This window comes from Streptopelia decaocto (genome assembly GCF_964273445.1).
Source record: "Streptopelia decaocto genome assembly, chromosome: 7".
NCBI classification, from domain to species: Eukaryota; Metazoa; Chordata; class Aves; order Columbiformes; family Columbidae; genus Streptopelia; species Streptopelia decaocto.
The window spans coordinates 49,125,490-49,143,292 of record NC_138661.1 but is presented as its reverse complement, the minus strand read 5'-3'; the positions used below and the strand labels follow the sequence as shown (position 1 = coordinate 49,143,292).

Below are 17,803 nucleotides of genomic sequence, written 5' to 3'. Positions count from 1 at the left end.
ATTATAGTTACATTGCAGCTACCAGTTGCAAGAAGTGTGATGGGGAGGAATATAGGAATTTGTCAGGTAAATATTTTGCCTAGGTCCTATAAATATACATTCTTTGCCATGTGTAAGAGATGTCTGGATGATCGAAAAGATAATTGCAGATTCCTGTAGTAGATGGAGGTGATTTCAGGCATGTGGCATGGGGATTTGTATGCAGACATTTTAATTTCATCTTGTCCAATGGTTATTGATCAGGCTCAGACTATATGAATCTCTTTCCTTATGCCAAGCAAAGTGGAGTAGCATGAGATCATTGTAGTACTTGGTTATGAAATAATTATCCAATAGCATACATATATGTGGAGCTTATCCCATCTCTACTATTTTGCTTTCTCTGCAGTTTCAGGAATACTGCAGAATTCTGCAGAACCCTCATTAGTCTTCACAGAGAGGCTATGGAAACTGTAGGTGCCCTGCGGTTACATATGTCAATACCTGTTCCACATCTTAAAGATCTTATCACAAGAGTGAGAAAAACTCAATTCTTTTATGATAAAAGAAATGAAATTTCAGAAAGTACAGATTCTATTTGGCTTTATCATACCCTGAAAGAATTCTGATGGCCTCTTTTCCCCATGATTGAGTGCTGAAGGTCAGTCCAGCAATTCCTTGTTTCTGGGGAAAGAGTTCAGTAGTGAGACCAAGACATAAACAGAAATTAAATATCTCCTGAGCCTCACTCCCATCCCAAGAAACACTCCCTTTGTAGTGGTCTTCACAGGTTTGTACTGATGCAAGTGAAATTCATGTTGCTTAGGTTTTCCAGTGGAGAAGGGGTGAGATAAGCCACTTCTAGTCTTGTCATTCCAATGTATTTTTCTTTCAACAAACCTAGAGGTACATTCTTTTGGAAGAAGCCTGCTGTGAATTTCAGGAGCTTCTTGCATAAAAATATAGGAGTTGTCAAAATATGATTGATATTGTAATTTTAATAGTACCTGCATTAGAGAAGATTATTTTATTCCTTTTTTTTTTTTTTTCTCACAGGTCATAAATGTTGATGGAACAATGAGAAAAACCCTGCTGGAAGATAAGCTTCCACATATATTTGGGTTCACACTCCTGGGAGATTACATCTACTGGACTGACTGGCAGAGACGAAGCATTGAAAGAGTTCACAAGATAAAGGCTAGCAGAGACATCATAATTGATCAGCTGCCAGATTTAATGGGCCTTAAAGCAACAAGTGTTACCAAAGTGTTTGGTAAGCCTGAGCAATCATAGGATGGATCTGTAGTAGTTTCTAGATGGTCTTGCTTTCATTAAGCAACTGTTGATTGCTTATAATGAGAATAACTGTGGTCTCATATGTTTGAATAATTTTAAAGGAAAGCTTCACCTATTGTTTGTAAAGTTGGGAAAACAGAGTGTTGCAAAAGAAGTGTGGGCTTCCAGAATTTAGTGACATTTGACAAAAGTCTTCCACAACTTCCACTACACTCTTTGAATTTTTGTGAGGAGAATTTTATTCCTCCCTCCAATCTATAGGAATCGTTACTTCTGGTGCTCACTTAATTGCTCTCTTTTCTGATGCTCTTTTCTTCCAGTGGAAAGTCCCAGTGATGTTCGGTTACCAGAATGCTTTTTACTGTGTTGGGTGATATAGGCAGAATCAATGGCCATTACAACATTGGCTCAAAGCACATGGCACTTAAATACTAACTTTAACACCTAAATTGTACTTAAATCTTAACAACTAAATCTTGCCCTTAGCATCCTCAGCAGCTTAAGCTTCATGTTGTTCCACTGCATCTGCTGAAAGGTGCAATCAGTGTTTTAGGTCCTCTGCTAGCATTCTGCAGAGGAGTATGTCACAGGACCTCTGTTTTTAGTATTAACTAATGAGAGGTGCATGTTCACCATAGATCTGTTTACTACCTGGAACAGCTGTCAAAATTACTGAGAATAGTTGCAACAGAATTACATAAAGTAGGTTGTCAAATTATTATATACCCTGCCAGTACATGGATTTCCAGCCTTTCAGGAAGCTTTACTTGAAGGATAATCAAGTTCTCAAGCTACAAGTCTGAAATATGTATGCCCTAAAAAGGGAATATTAAAAAAAAAGGTTGAGACTGATCTTGGACATTTATTTTTTTTGGTGGTAACAGTCTTTATTTAAATCCTTGATTCCAGCAGATGGAGAAAGACACTCATTTATCTTTTGGTCGTTGCTTTCCCTTTCACATTCCCTCCCCATATGATCATGGTTGTTCACACAAAAAAATAAATGCGAGATTGTGGTGATCTTCTGAGAAATGCTTCTGCTAATGAATTTTCTCAGCTTTAAATTAGACAGCTGGGAAAGAACTGTGGTTACCCAGCTCTTTTCTCAGCATTTTAAGCACTGAATGTTTCTAAAACTGGTGGTTTCAAAAAGATACAAAGGTGAGGTACTTGGCCAAAAATAACCAAGCTGAATCTGTATGTAATTACCTGCCTTCAGTGAAGGAATTGAATCTTTGGGGAAAACAGAAGGGTATGTTTGTAGCTGTTATTTGTACTATAAGAAGGATAGGACCAGCTTCCTAATCCTTGGGTAGAAGGAAAGAAACATTTTTTCAGTGGTGTTTTTAGAATTCCATGTTGACAACTCATAGTGTTAACTTATTTTGAAAAATTATAATTACACTGTGTTTCCATTCAGCCTTCTCCCTTCCTCTTTCCCACTTACCTCCACATTGCACCAATAACTGTTTTGCTTTCCTTTTTTTTTTTAAGGAACTAATTCATGTGCAGAGAGTAATGGAGGCTGCAGCCATCTGTGTTTCTATACACCTCAGGAGACCAGGTGTGCCTGTCCCATTGGCCTTGAGCTGTTGAGTGACATGAAGACTTGCATCATTCCTGAAGCCTTCTTAGTTTTCACAAGCAGAGCAGCAATTCATAGGATTTCCCTTGAAACCAATAATAACGATGTTGCTATTCCTCTTACTGGAGTCAAGGAAGCATCTGCTCTGGATTTTGATGTCTCTGATAACAGAATCTATTGGACTGATGTTAGTTTGAAGGTATTATTGACATGTGAATTCCCTGAATATAAAGCCAGCATAAAGAGCAGTTACTTTGATCTAACAAACATCTCTGTTACATGATCTGTCCTGCAGTTGCTAATGTTGTAATTGAATTGCATCCAAGGAGACTCTTGGAGATGAAGACAGTTGCATTGTTGAAAGTACAGTTGTGTGACAGGCATCTTCCTGCTTCAAATAAAAATCTGAAGTGATGTGTGCTCATACCGAATGCCGAAGTCTTGGAGGCTGCATGTGTTGCATCCAAATATGTATCTATTTTTTAAAAGCTATTTTCGTGTCACATAGTAGAGTAACACCCCAAGCTTTCTATCCTATTCCAGTTTTGGCTTGGAAGGCAATCATAGTCAACATTTGGCAAGTGAACTTTGGATTAGTTACTGTTAGTCTGTGTCTCCAGCTTGGCACAGAAAAGGCCAGGGAACTCGCCCGGTTCCCTCCACACTGTTAAATCTCCACCTGCCCCAGTTCCATCAGAGTGTGTTCCCCAGGAGTTTGATGTTTCCTGTGACATATTTGTTTCACATCCAGGTGCATACTAAAGTGAGTGTTGTGCTGTTCATCAGTGTTAACTTCGCTTTTTGAAGTTAATTAAGTAATGGTAGAAAATGACAGGTGCAGTTCACTGGAACTGAATTCCTCTACTTAGGCTCTTAGTAGGTTTTCCAAGAGCAAAGAAAGATTCCTTGCCAATGTCCCTAAGTCATAATAGGGAAAAGCTCACTTTTAGTGACTGCAGGGCACCTGCAGTTTCCATAGCCTCTCTGTGAAGACTAATGAGGGTTCTGCTTCAGTATTAACAGTGCTGCTTGTGGTGTGGATACCTTTCCTTCAGGAACAGTGCCGATGTAATAAATTAGCATACTGTAGACACAGTTACTAAATAAATATCACACAAGCACATGGAGAACTGGAGCTATGATCATCTTAACCATTTACAGTGGAAAATACATGACTTAAACTGCATCAGTGCATAGGTCCCAGTCTTACTCCATGTGGATCTGTAAAACATTTAACTTGTTTGTGGCCTCCTGAATTATCCAGAATACTGTATTTTCACATGTGTATCAATGTATGTTTCAGCACATCTGGGTTCTCATTCCCCCTGTGCCCTCGCCTCCTGCATCTTAGCAGCAGGTAGTGTACCTTGAGAGCCCATAGTTGTCTCCCTTTCCTTTGGTAACCACTACTTCCCTGACCTCCTTCTGCCTCTGGTTATATGAGGACTCGTTTTCAAAAAGGGATTAAAGTTTTTCTGAGATCTGGGTGTAACCTATAAAAACATACTCCATGATTTCTGGGTTTGACATTTACCTTTAAAAATATAAAATGTCTCTTAACCTGATAGGTTCATTTATCAAATTATTAAGGAACTGATAGCTGACATATTAGCAGGCATGTAGAATGATTGCTTAGTGTTGATAACAAAGGTGGGTGATTGTACATTGGTCCTGGAAGTTACTAATTATTTGCCTGGGGATTGTACTCCTTGTTAGGAGCAGCTTGTTTATATGTATGCAGTCCTTGCGTTATGACTTGTTTTGTTGAGTGTGTATAACTAAATTATAGATGGGATCAGCAAACTTGATCCAGGTGACTGATCATGAGAAACAATTCAGATTTCTCTGAATTTGGATGTGTTTCTGAGACTTAAAACATTGCAGCAAATTGAGTAACTAAAAAAAATTTCCTTATTGTGTGCAAATAGAAGGAGGGAGAAGGGGCAATGAAGAATGTGCAGATACGTAGTGCTTTCTGAAAGTCATATACTTTTAAGATGTCTTAGATTGGTCATCAGAAACCAGTAGCTTTCTGAAAATTCAGGTCTTTTTATCCTGTGAATTGCTACATATTCTTTGACAACAGAAATTTAATTTAATTTAAAAAATGTAACACTGGCTTATCTTTTTTACTAATTTATTTTTGTATTCTAAACTTCATAATAATTATTCCTTTTTATTGCAGTGGGGTATCCGTAAACACTTTAATATTTTTACACAATTATTTTCCAGACCATAAGCCGAGCTTTCATGAATGGGAGCTCTGTTGAACATGTGATTGAGTTTGGGCTAGATTATCCTGAGGGAATGGCTGTAGACTGGATGGGAAGGAACCTCTACTGGGCGGATACTGGAACCAATCGCATTGAAGTAGCCCGCCTGGATGGACAGCATAGGCAGGTTCTTGTGTGGAAGGACTTGGACAACCCAAGGTCTCTGGCTCTTGATCCTACCAAAGGGTAAGGGACAGTGTTGTTTTTCAAAGCTTTGTGTGCATGTTCTTGTACATGACAAGTTAATTGGCAGTTTCTATAGCTCCATTTCTTCAAGGGTCTTTGAAAATACAATAAACGCTCCACAACCCTATGGGTTACAATGAAAAAATAAGAATTGTCAATCATATTTTTCTACCTTTGTCTAAAAAAGAAGTACTGTAATACTGCGCAGAACCACATGACTTATTCATTTTTTATTTTTTTTTAAGAACTGAAAATAAATTTAGAAAAATCAAAGCATGCAGCTAAACACAATCCTGCCTAGCTAATGTGCTCTTTTTGTTCCACTTCTCATTGCAGATACATGTACTGGACTGAATGGGGAGGTAAACCTAGGATAGTTCGAGCGTATATGGATGGAACAAACAGCATTACTTTGGTAGATAAAGTGGGTCGTGCCAATGACCTCACTATTGATTATGCGGACCAAAGGCTATATTGGACTGACTTAGACACAAGCATGATTGAGTCATCAAATATGCTAGGTAATCCAGTATTATATTACACTAGCCAGTACAGAAATACGCACTGACCATAGTAAAGCAATTGAATATTATGAAATTTGAATTATATAATTGATATTAAATCTGCATGTATATTTTTCTTATGAAAGGAAATGGAGAATTAAATGTTTAAGGAGATAAAAAAAACTTCCTAGATGAAAAAATATATGATGATTTATAATTACGGTGAGATATGGTGTCACTTCTCTGTATTGATATGAAACTGCCTGTGTTTTATCAAAGCAGAGATGGCCTCTGAATTTCTTGAAGTGAGGACAATTTATAGGTTTACCACCCCTGACTTTTCAGTCTGGCCACCAATATTCTTTTGAAGTATTATTTTTTTTGCAACTTCACACTAATTGTATTAGTTCAAAACCAAACCCAAATACAGCTTGCATTTCGTGTAGTCTGAAAGGTTGTGCAGCTGCCTCTACAGTGTATCATAACATGTTTTGTACACAACTTTACACATTTGCATATCTTCCATTGGAATTTTGTTTATACATACAAGGAGTGTGCTAAGATTTACTGAATTTTCACATCGATGTTGACATGATAACTGCATAATACAAGGAAGTTTTGTTTCCTGCAGCTCACGTAGTGCATTTGTATTGTCCAGATATTTTGTAAATATTAAATGGTCTTCAAGGGCTTCAAGCTGAGGCAGATAGTTCTTTTTTGAGAAAACAGAGTTTATATAAGTTTCCAAATGCCACACAGTGAATCAATGATAGGATCAGAAATGGAATCCAGAATTTCCTGAACCAAAATCCTATCCCTGTTCCATTTCCAAAGTCTCTCCAAAGCGACTTTGTGACATGGAAATAAATGCCTTAGTGATTCCAATGTAAAAATCAAAGTTTATGTGGCAGAATATACAGTATTTAAGTAAACTTTTACAGGACTGTTACAGTAATGCTGATTGATGACATATATAATTTTCCTGCAACTCTTTTTTTTAATCCTTGAAAAACTACCACTAGAATGAGATGTTTTTTAAAAGGCTTATTGTGTATGCATATCTTCAGAGTACAGAGAATCTAGTAAGCTTAGGAAAACAGAGAGCGCGATGCAGTTTTGGATCCTGAGACTATCACTGATTTTGCATTTCTTGTATTTGTTGCTTTGGGTTCACAACTGCTGAATGGATGTTACTGTTTAGAAGTTGCAATAAGACTGTTTCTTTATCTAGAGTTGGGTTTTTACCATCTAGAGTGCATGGTTTGTCAAAGCTGTCACTAAGCTTGTGCATTATACTTAGAGAAACAAAAGAGCCAGAGGCAGGCTTGAACTAGAAACTGATTATGGCATTGAGAAGAAACACAATATTGAAATCATCTGTGGTAAATTAAACTGGTTCTAAAGCTGAACCTACTGTTAACATTTATTTGTGGTAAGAAAGCAGAAGGATGAGTGCTGAAGTTAACAGTGTTATATGATGTCTTTTTAGTTAGCAGATTATAAAGACTCGGGTATCTAGCAAGTGGGCTTATTGGTTAAGGAAATGATTAGACTTGGCCTGCGTTATACAGTGCCAGTCTCTTTGCCAGGAGTGATCTGAATTGGTGTTGCTGATAGAAACATCTACCCTGCAAGCAATGAATAAAGCACTCTTTAAGTGGATGAATGAATGGTGTCCCAACTTAATCTTGGGCATTATAAACATTACCCCACAGGGAAAAGTCACTGTTGGGGAGATTTTCCATCATCTATCAACTATCAAAAGTCAATAAGACAGCATGTCTGCTTCTTTCAAAAGAGCCTATCCCCTGAATTCATCACTGTGGTTGAGAATTGCTCTAAGTACCTGAGAGTGTGCAGGATATCTGTGCACCTACCTTGGACACTTCAGATGCCTAAAAGTAAGGAAGGTTGACTCTTTGCTTAGTTCTAGTGGTTATTGGGAAATGGCATTATGTTCTGGTTTTGGGGTTTTTCATTCCTTCTCCAGTCTTGGCCAAATGAGAGAGGGCATGATGGAAAGTAGGGCAGGGGAAGAAAAATGATGTGTTCTGTAGAATGTAGCATTGGACGTTTGTTTGAGGCAGGAGATGATGCTGATGAAAGTGACATGCTCATTTGATGTAAAATAGCAAAGATTCATAGAGGTTTATGCCTGAAAATGTTTAGGAAGGTGATTTATAGAAATGACGGCGGGAGGTTTAAAAGCGGCTGAAACTCGATACTAGCATTCAGTCAGCTGATCGGAGCCAGCCCATCGAGAGCCAGAGCCAGTGAGGTTCAGCCGACCACGAGGTTCAGCAGAGATTAGGAAGCTCATAGGGAAACGTACAGGGACAGCGTGTTTCCCGGCGTGTCCCGATCCCCAAAGCCCCGGCAGCCATTGCGAGAGAGAGGCTGACGTGGCGGGGGGCGTTCCCACGGTGACAGCGACCACACCCCCCCCCCTTGCCTTGAAAAAGCCTTTGGGACTAGTCGCTGCCCACCAGGTGCAGAGAGGAGCAACCAGCTTGTGTAGCAGGTGAGTCCCACCCACACTGTGCTGCAGCAGCGGGTGTGGTAGCTTGTGTAGCAGGGTGCAGAGGGCACTTGTTGCTTGTCAGTCCCTCTAACTTATTGCCAGCGTCCCAGACTGCTGATGACCATGGTCGCCTCCAGAAGGAGAGCTTGTCTCAAAAAGACTGTGGCAACACAGACTGAGGTTCTGTCCCGAACGGTGGCTGTTCAGGTCTCCGGCTGCGGGGAGTGCCAGAGCCTGCTGCTGCTGGGGGAGGGAGGCCAGCACTCCACCTGTGTGAGGTGTGAGCAGGTGCAAGATCTGCTCGACATGGTTGTGAAACTTAAGGAGGAGGTTGAGACGTTGAGGTCCATCAGGGAGTGCGAAAGGGAGATCGACTGGTGGAGTAACACCCTGATGTGCCAGTCGGAAAGACCCCAGGAAGGTACCCCCCAAAAGGAGATGGACCTCCTGCCCTCTCGGACAGAGGCGGAAGTCCTGAGACAGCCCCACCTTTGTCGCTGTCGGGCAGAGGTAGGGGACCTAAAAGATGACAAGGGTTGGAAGTATATTCCAGTTCGGTGTCACGGGCAGCCCCCCTCCCTGCCTGCTTTGCCTCCCCAGGTGCCCCTCCATAATAGGTTTGAGGCCCTGGATCTTGAAGAAGAGGTAGGTGAGGAGGTGGTGCCAAGCCTGCCTACAAGATCACATAGGAAGAGGCGGTTGACTTCACAACTTAAGACTGCCTCTTATAAGAAAGAAAGAAGGGTGATTATAATAGGAAATTCCCTTCTGAAAGGAACAGAGGGCCCAGTATGCAGAGTTGACCCTCCTCTTAGGGAAGTTTGTAGTCTACCTGGAGCCCGGATCAAGGATATCACTAGAGAGCTCCCCAGACTGGTGCACCCGACAGACTACTACCCACTGCTGGTCTTCCAGACAGATGGGGAGGAAGCTGCTTCCCGTAGTCTGAGGGGAATGAAGAACGATTTCAAGGTCTTGGGAAGGATGGTGAAAGACTCAGGGGCCCAAGTGATCTTCTCTTTACTCCTTCCATCTTCAAGTGACGATGTGGGATGGAATAGGAAAATTCTGACTGTAAATGGTTGGCTCCAAGACTGGTGCTACAGGCAGGGCTTTGGATTTTTTGATAATGGCTGGTTTTATAAGACACCAGTCCGGACAGTGTTACACAGGAAAGGTTTATCTCGCAGGGGCAAAAGGATGCTGGGGCAGAAATTAGCTGGGCTCATTTGGAGAGCTTTAAACTAGGCTCAAAGGGGAATGGGGTTGTAGCTGGGCTTGTCCCAGTGGGGCAGCATTCTAAAACTGATGAGGACCGGGTGGCCTCCTATGCCCCTAGGGAGAAATTGGTGTGCTCTGCTCGCTCCCTGAAATGCCTGTACACCAATGCGTGCAGCATGGGGAATAAGCAGGAGGAGTTAGAATCCTGTGTTCGGTCGGGAGATTATGATCTGGTGGCCATTACAGAAACATGGTGGGACAGTTCACATGACTGGAATGTGGTCATGGATGGCTATGTCCTTTTCAGGAAAGACAGGCCAGCCAGGTGTGGTGGTGGAGTTGCTCTCTATGTGACAGAGCAACTACAATGTACTAAATTCTGCCCAGGAGTGGATGAGGAGCAAGTTGAGAGTGTATGGGTCAGAATTAAGGGGCAGGCTGGCAGGGGTGATATTGTTGTAGGTGTCTATTACAGGCCACCAGATCAGGCTGAGGAAGTTGATGAGGCCTTCTATGGGCAGCTGAGAGTGGCCTCACAGTCACAGGCCCTGGTTGTTGTGGGGGATTTTAACTTCCCTGATGTTTGCTGGAAGGACCATTCAGCCAGCCAGCCACAGTCCAGGAGGTTCCTCCAGTGCATTGATGATAACTTCCTCATGCAGATGGTGGAGGAGCCGACTAGGAGAGGTGCACTGCTGGATCTCATCCTCACTAACAAGGAGGATCTGGTCGAAGCAGTAAAGGTTGAGGGCTGCCTGGGTTGCAGTGACCACGAGATGGTGGAGTTCAACATCTTGTGTGGCAGGAACAGAATAGCAAGTAGAATTGCAACCCTGGACTTTAGCAGGGCTAACTTCAGCCTTTTCAAGCAATTGCTGGGGGAAATCCCATGGGCAAGACTGCTTGAAGGAAAAGGGGCCCAAGATAGTTGGATTGCATTCAGAGATTGCTTCCTCCACGCTCAGGATCAGAGCATCCCCACATGTAGGAAGTCAAGGAAGGGAGCCAGGAGGCCTGTGTGGTTGAATAGGGATCTGTTGGGTATGCTCAAGCAGAAGAGGAGAGTTTACAGGTCATGGAAGCAGGGGCTGGCCACTTGGGAGGAATATAAGGCTGCTGTTAGAGGATGTAGGAAGGCAGCTAGGATAGCCAAGGCCTCCTTAGAATTACAGCTGGTGAGAAGGGGCAAGGACTGCAAAAAGAACTTTTTCAAATACATAGCAGATAAAACTAATACCAGAGGCAATGTAGGCCCACTGATGAATGGGGTGGGTGCCCTGGAGGCAGAAGATATGGAGAAGGCAGAATTACTGAATTCCTTCTTTGTCTCTGTCTGCTCTGCCGGAGGCTGTCCTGGGGAGCCCTGTACCCCTGAGACCCTGGATAAAGCCAGGTCAATGGAGGAGTTTGCTTTAGTCGATGAGGACTGGGTTAGGGAGCAATTAAATAGTCTGGACATCCATAAATCCATGGGTCCAGATGGGATGCATCCGCGGGTGCTGAGGGAGCTGGCTGAAGTCATTGCTAGACCACTCTCCATCATCTTTGCCAAGTCTTGGGAAATGGGAGAGGTGCCCGAGGACTGGAGGAAAGCAAATGTCACTCCAGTCTTCAAAAAGGGCAAGAAGGAGGACCCGGGTAATTATAGACCGGTCAGCCTCACCTCTGTCCCTGGGAAAGTAATGGAACAGCTTATCCTTGGTGCCAACTCAAGGCATATCAAGGATGAGAGGGTTATTAGGGGCAGTCAGCATGGCTTTACCAAGGGTAAGTCATGCTTGACCAACCTCATAGCCTTTTATGAGAATGTAACAAGGTGGATGGATGATGGCAGAGCGGTGGATGTGGTCTGCCTTGACTTCAGTAAAGCCTTTGACACAGTCTCCCACAGCATTCTCACAGCTAAGTTGAGGAGGTGTGGTCTAGACAATAGAGTAGTGAAGTGGGTTGCAAACTGGCTTAAGGAGAGAAGCCAGAGAGTGGTAGTCAATGGTGCGGAGTCTAGTTGGAGGCCAGTATCTAGTGGAGTGCCTCAGGGGTCAGTACTGGGGCCAGTATTATTCAATATATTCATTAACGATCTGGACGAGGGAATAGAGTGTACTATCAGCAAGTTTGCTGATGACACTAAGCTGGGAGGAGTGGCTGACACGCCAGAAGGCTGTGCTGCCATCCAGCGAGACCTGGACAAGCTGGAGAGTTGGGCGGGGAATAACCTGATGAAATTTAACAAGGGAAAGTGTAGAGTCCTGCATCTGGGCAGGAACAACCCCAGGTTCCAGTATAGGTTGGGAAATTACATATTAGAGAACAGTGTAGGGGAAAGGGACCTGGGGGTCCTGGTGGACAGCAGGATGACCATGAGCCAGCACTGTGCCCTTGTGGCCAGGGAGGCCAATGGCATCCTGGAGTGTATTAGAAGGGGGGTGGTTAGTAGATCAAGAGAGGTCTTCCTTCCCCTCTACTCCGCCCTGGTGAGACCCCATCTAGAATATTGTGTCCAGTTCTGGGCCCCTCAGTTCCAGAAGGACAGGGAACTGCTGGAGAGGGTCCAGCGTAGGGCAACAAAGATGATTAAGGGAGTGAAGCACCTCCCTTATGAAGAAAGGCTGAGGGAGCTGGGTCTCTTTAGTTTGGAGGAGACTGAGGGGTGACCTTACTAACGTTTATAAATATATAAAGGGTGAGTGCCATGAGGATGGAGCCAGGCTCTTCTCAGTGGCAAACAATGATAGGACAAGGGGTAATAGGATCAAGCTGGAACACAAGAGGTTCCACTTAAATTTGAGAAGAAACTTCTTCTCAGTGAAGGTGACAGAGCACTGGCACAGGCTGCCCAGTGGGGTTGTGGATTCTCCTTCGCTGGAGACCTCACCTAGGCGTTCCTGCTCCAGCAGGGGGATTGGACTAGATGATCTTTTGAGGTCCCTTCCAATCCCAAACATACTTTGATACTGTGATACTGTGAATTCATATACTTCAGTAGTGCATGTCTGGCAGAGGCCATCTAACACTCTAGAAGGTGTTAAATCTATTGTGAATGTTGCTAACTGAGCCACTGAGTGTGGGAGTATTGGGATTTCTGCCAAACAAATGGTTTCCTAATCTCTTGGGCTAGCTGTATGTTAAATTGCACTGCAAAATATTTGTGTTTCTTGTGTTGAATACCACAATTTATCATAGCTGTTTCTCTGTGAATCTCATGTTTGTTTTATGTTTTTGCTTTTGTGCATATTAACTGGGGTTTTTATTGGCCTAAGTGATTCCTGGAGATGATAGTATTCTTGAATATATTTTCTAATATCTATTTGGGATGATAAGCATGAGACATATAGAGTAGTATTTATTTAAACAACAATACAGTGGCACAGTTTCAAATTGCTCTATAGGCAAGAGGGTATCAGTATAAGGTTTTTGCGAGTGCTGGGGTTACCTCTTGAGCTGATACTGCTTAATAGTGAATCGCATGATGCTGACTCAGGAAATGAGATTTTATTTTCAAAAGGGAAGAAAAAGCTTTTTTCTTTATTCAGTCACACTCTTCATTTCATGACTTGGGAATTGCCCTGTAGTTGATTATCTGTATTTTTGCAGGACAAGAACGAGAAATCATAGCAGATGATCTACCTCATCCATTTGGATTAACCCAATACAGTGACTACATCTACTGGACAGACTGGAATCTTCACAGCATAGAAAGAGCAGACAAGACCAGTGGGAAGAACAGGACACTTATTCAGGGCCATCTGGATTTTGTGATGGATATATTGGTCTTCCATTCTTCACGTCAGGATGGCTTGAATGATTGTGTGCAAAATAACGGCCACTGTGGTCACTTGTGCCTTGCCATACCAAATGGATTTAGGTGTGGCTGTGCTGCTCACTATACCTTGGATCCCAACAGCAGGAACTGTAGTTGTAAGCCTTTTTGTTTGCTGCTATATTCTTCAGTGCTTGTGGCTCCCAGATGCTTATGATCCTTTTCAAGTATAGAAAGTGAAGTCCATTTCAAAGGTTCTGGCTTTAAAGCTGATTGAAATAGGAGGACAGAGTATGGGGTTTTATATCCATGTTTGTGACATGAATTAGGGCTGAAGATTTTCCGAAGTAGTCTGTGCAACGTGCACATGCACTTGAAATTCAAATAAGTTTGCTTGCCCCCTGTATGTGGTATTATAAGACCACCAGTTCACTGGTTGTCCAATAAGAACTTAGGTTTCTAGGGAAAATAGCAGATGAATAGAAAATGGACTGTTGACATTAAAAAACAAAAAGCTTCAGGCATCCTGACACAGTAGCATATAAGGAAATTTTAACTGGATGAAAGGATGAGTTTATGAAAGGCAAGTCCTGCTTAACTAACATTCTATGCCAAAGTGACCCACTCAGTGGATGAGGGAAAGGCTATTGATGTTGTTTACCTGGATTTTAGTAAAGCCTTTGACACTGTTTCCCACAGCATTCTCGTGGAGAAACTGGCTGCTCATGACTTGGATAGGGGTACTCTTCACAGCGTAAGGAACTGGCTGGATGGCCAGGCCCAAAGAGTGAATGGAGTCAAATCCAGTTGGCAGCCAGTCACAAGCGGTGTGCCCCAGGGTTCAGTATTGGGGCCAGTTCTGTTTAATACCTTTGTCAGTTATCTGGATGAGGGGATTGAGTGCACCCTTAGTAAGTTTGCAGACGACATCAAGTTGGGTGGGAGTGTTGATCTCCTTGAGGGTAGGAAGGCTCTACAGAGGGGTCTGGACAGGTTGGATCGATGGACTGAAGCAAATTGTGTGAGATTCAAAATAGCTAGGTGCCGGGTCCTGTACTTGAATCACAACAACCCCATGCAATGCTACAGGCTTGGGGAAGAGTGGCTGGAAAGCTGCCCAGTGGAAAAGGACCTAGGGATGTTGGTTGACAGATGGCTGAATATGAGCCAACAGTGTTCCCAGGTGGCCAAGAAAGCTGACAGCATCCTGGCTCTTATCACGAATAGTGCAGCCAGCAGGACTAGGGAAGAGATTGTCCCCCCTGTTTGTGGCACTGGTTAGGCTGCACCTCGAATACTGTGTTCAGTTTTGGGTGCCTCACTACAAGAAAGACAATGAGGTGCTGGAGCATGTCCAAAGAAGGGCAGTAAAGCTGGTGAAGGGTCTAGAGAACAAGTCTGATGAGGAACAGCTGAGGGAACTGGGTTTTAGTCTGGAGAAAATGAGGCTGAGGGCAGGAGACCTTATTGCTCTTTACAGCTATCTGAAGGGAGGTTGTAGCAAGGTGAGTGTTGGTCACCTCCTCCAAGCAGCAAGAGGAAATGGCCTCAAGTTGTACCAGGAGAGGTTTAAACTGGATATTAGGAAAAATTTCTTCACCAAAGCAGTTGTGAAGCTTTGGAACAGGCTGCCCAGGGAAGTGGTTGAGTCACTATGCCTGGAGGGATGTAAAAGACATATAGACATGACACTTAGAGACATGCTTTAGAGGTGGACTTGACAGGGCTAGGTTAACAGTTGGACTCAATGATATTAAAGGTCTTTTACAACCAAAATTATTCTATACTAATATAGGAAACCTGTGACTGTGTATTGCCCACTGTCAATGGTGTTGCTTAAACTCCACATGGGGAACATAGTTATTTTAGAATATGAAAAGGAAATACTTTCTAGGAGAGATTGTGCACATTTACCCTCCAGAACTACATAAAGAAACATTTTCAGCTTAATAGCAAAAATCTCTAATTATGAATTACCTTCGTTTTCTTTGTGAATATAATTGTCTCTCTGGGATTTTGTCCTAAATATTCTTTGTCTCTATGTGGTTGTATTTTTGACCATGTGAGTTGCATTTTCTTACGCATTCTGTTTTGGTTTGTTTCAGCCCCTGCCAGCTTCTTGTTGTTTAGCCAGAAATCTGCAATCAGCCGGATGATACCAGATGATCAGCGAAGTCCAGATATCATCCTGCCTATGCATGGTCTAAGGAATGTCAAGGCTATTGATTATGATCCCTTAGATAAATTGATCTATTGGGTAGATGGACGTCAGAATATTATAAAAAGAGCCAAAGATGATGGCACCCAGGCAAGTTTACCTGGTGTATATAGTTTTGTGTTGGTGTGTTTTTGTGCTTTGTACTTGACTTTCCCGTTCCATCCCCTGCACCAAGGGATCGTTGGTTTCAACTTTACTCTTGCCAGCACTTATTCATAAATATTATATTGATATGTGAAAATTACTGAAGACTTTTAGGATAATTATTTTAATTTATACTCAAAGAAGTGCAATAGAATATAGCACATCATATGTATCTGAAACTATAAGCCTTGAATCGCAATATTAAGCTAAGAATGGGCACTGAAGTAAGGCAGACTCACTATTTATACTCAGGACAGATAAATTGTATTCTGAAATCAATATTGTGTATGCTAATTGTGTGATAATATTGTCATAATTGTAAATCTCTCTCAAAATGAAAACTCTCAGCTATCCAGGCTATAATTAAACCCTGAGTGAATGTAGAGTTGACTGCTGTGCCAGATAGGGATAGGCTTCTCCATATGCTTAATTGTTTTGCTGTGTTGGGAACATTATTCTTTTGCGCTAGTTACTAACACAACAGTGGAAAGAAGTGTACTGTACTTCGAGGCAGTGGTATGTGTTAATATAGCTTAACTTGCAGGTCAAGATAACAGGTTCTTTAAGAACTATGGTTTGAATAAAAATATAAAATTAAATAGAGAATGGGTAAGTTATATTTTCCTAGTTCTTGAGCAGTCCCGTCTAAACAATGTGACATGGTATTTAGTGGAAATGGACTGGTCTCTTCATGCATCTAGAGTTTTAGAGGTTTTACAGTTTCCTTTAAAGGAAGAGGTGACATTTTTTTAACCATTTCTTTTAAGATTGGGAGAAGGTATGTTGAGATGAGCAGCCAATGGGGTTGTGGATGCATTTTGAAGAAGTTTTGCTCTTGCTTTTTGCGATTATGCTAGGTGCTAACTGTTGTAGTCTAGCTTTTCTTTGGTACTTGCTAAATGTAAATTGCAATGGAGATTTGTTTGCTGTGTTTTCTTCTACCTTGGTCACACAGCTTTTGAAGATGCAGGTCCCTTGCAGATTTTGACTTTCTATTTCACTAACTATATTTACGTAGTTTTGCCAACTTGTGCCGTTTGCAGATGATGAATATGAGTGTCATACCTGGGTAATATTACCTTTGATTTCAGGAAAGAATGATTTCTAGGCACACTCTCAAGACAAAATAGGGATAAAGCTTTATATAAAAATAAAAAAGCCTGTATATCACTATTGCAGAGCTTGGAGGACTAAAACCAAATTGTGGAAATATAACTTTCACAAGAAATTCTGTGTTGGGTAATTCATTTGACTTAAGTTGAACACAGAATGTTATCTTCAGCTTTCTTGACCTATATGAACTTTTTTATGTACGGATTGAAAGCACCACAGTAGGACACTTAAGGAAGGAAGCCACTGCTTTACCTTTACCATTATCATGTCACAAGAAGCAGTCACCTTTGAAAGCTATTTTGATGTTGGGAGTCCTGCCAGCAGTATTACTATCCCAATGGCACTGGGATTGGCTGTACACTAGTGAAGCCTGTGTAATGTTAAACAACAGAAAGATTATTTTTCTTTAGGGATTTTTTATATGTTCTAGTGCTCTCCACAGTAATAAAGTATTGAAGTCTCTGTTAGTATTCAACATACAGTTAAAAAACATAGTAAATAATATGTTAGTTGGATTGGGAGGGGTCTAGGGTAATGATTCCAGGAATTTGGCAATAATGGCAATAAGGTTCATCATAAAGACATGAGGGTGAAAGCAAGAATGTTGTTAGTATGGGTGTGAGACAGAGGTGTAGCCACTTCACATGTAAGCAGACAGAACCCAGTTTCATTAAAATATTTTAGCTTTTAGGATAAGCCAGGACTTAAAATAAATATCTACTACACTACAAAAAATAAAGTAAGGAGATTTTGGAAATAGGTAGAGATTTGTTCACTTAATTGTATAACAGTGCAGGTCTGGCCAGAAGGCTGCCATGTTTCTTGCATTGTTTCATTCAAGATTTTTCCATGCATAAACATTCAATATTGTTTTCTTCCATCTCCTGCTAATTAATTCTACTATAGGAGGCCCCACAACTGCTTTCTGGGGAGCTTTACATAATTTTATAGCAAATTTTGTACAGATGTTATTCCTCTAATCCAAAATTTGAATCAAATCTTTT

The 17,803-nt window shown here is 41.8% G+C and overlaps 1 protein-coding gene across 5 annotated transcripts in view; it reads left to right on the top strand.

Moving 5' to 3' along the window:
• The window catches only part of LRP5 (LDL receptor related protein 5), a 173,184-nt gene that overhangs the window by 119,762 nt on the left and 35,619 nt on the right, over positions 1–17,803 (top strand). For all 5 annotated transcript variants that reach the window (XM_082058602.1, XM_082058600.1, XM_082058601.1 and 2 more), the window contains exons 8-13: positions 1,036–1,252; positions 2,770–3,059; positions 5,093–5,319; positions 5,656–5,840; positions 13,159–13,482; positions 15,430–15,632. In XM_082058602.1, coding sequence (XP_081914728.1) covers positions 1,036–1,252; positions 2,770–3,059; positions 5,093–5,319; positions 5,656–5,840; positions 13,159–13,482; positions 15,430–15,632 — 1,446 coding nt within the window. The remainder of the gene's footprint in view (positions 1–1,035; positions 1,253–2,769; positions 3,060–5,092; positions 5,320–5,655; positions 5,841–13,158; positions 13,483–15,429; positions 15,633–17,803) is intronic.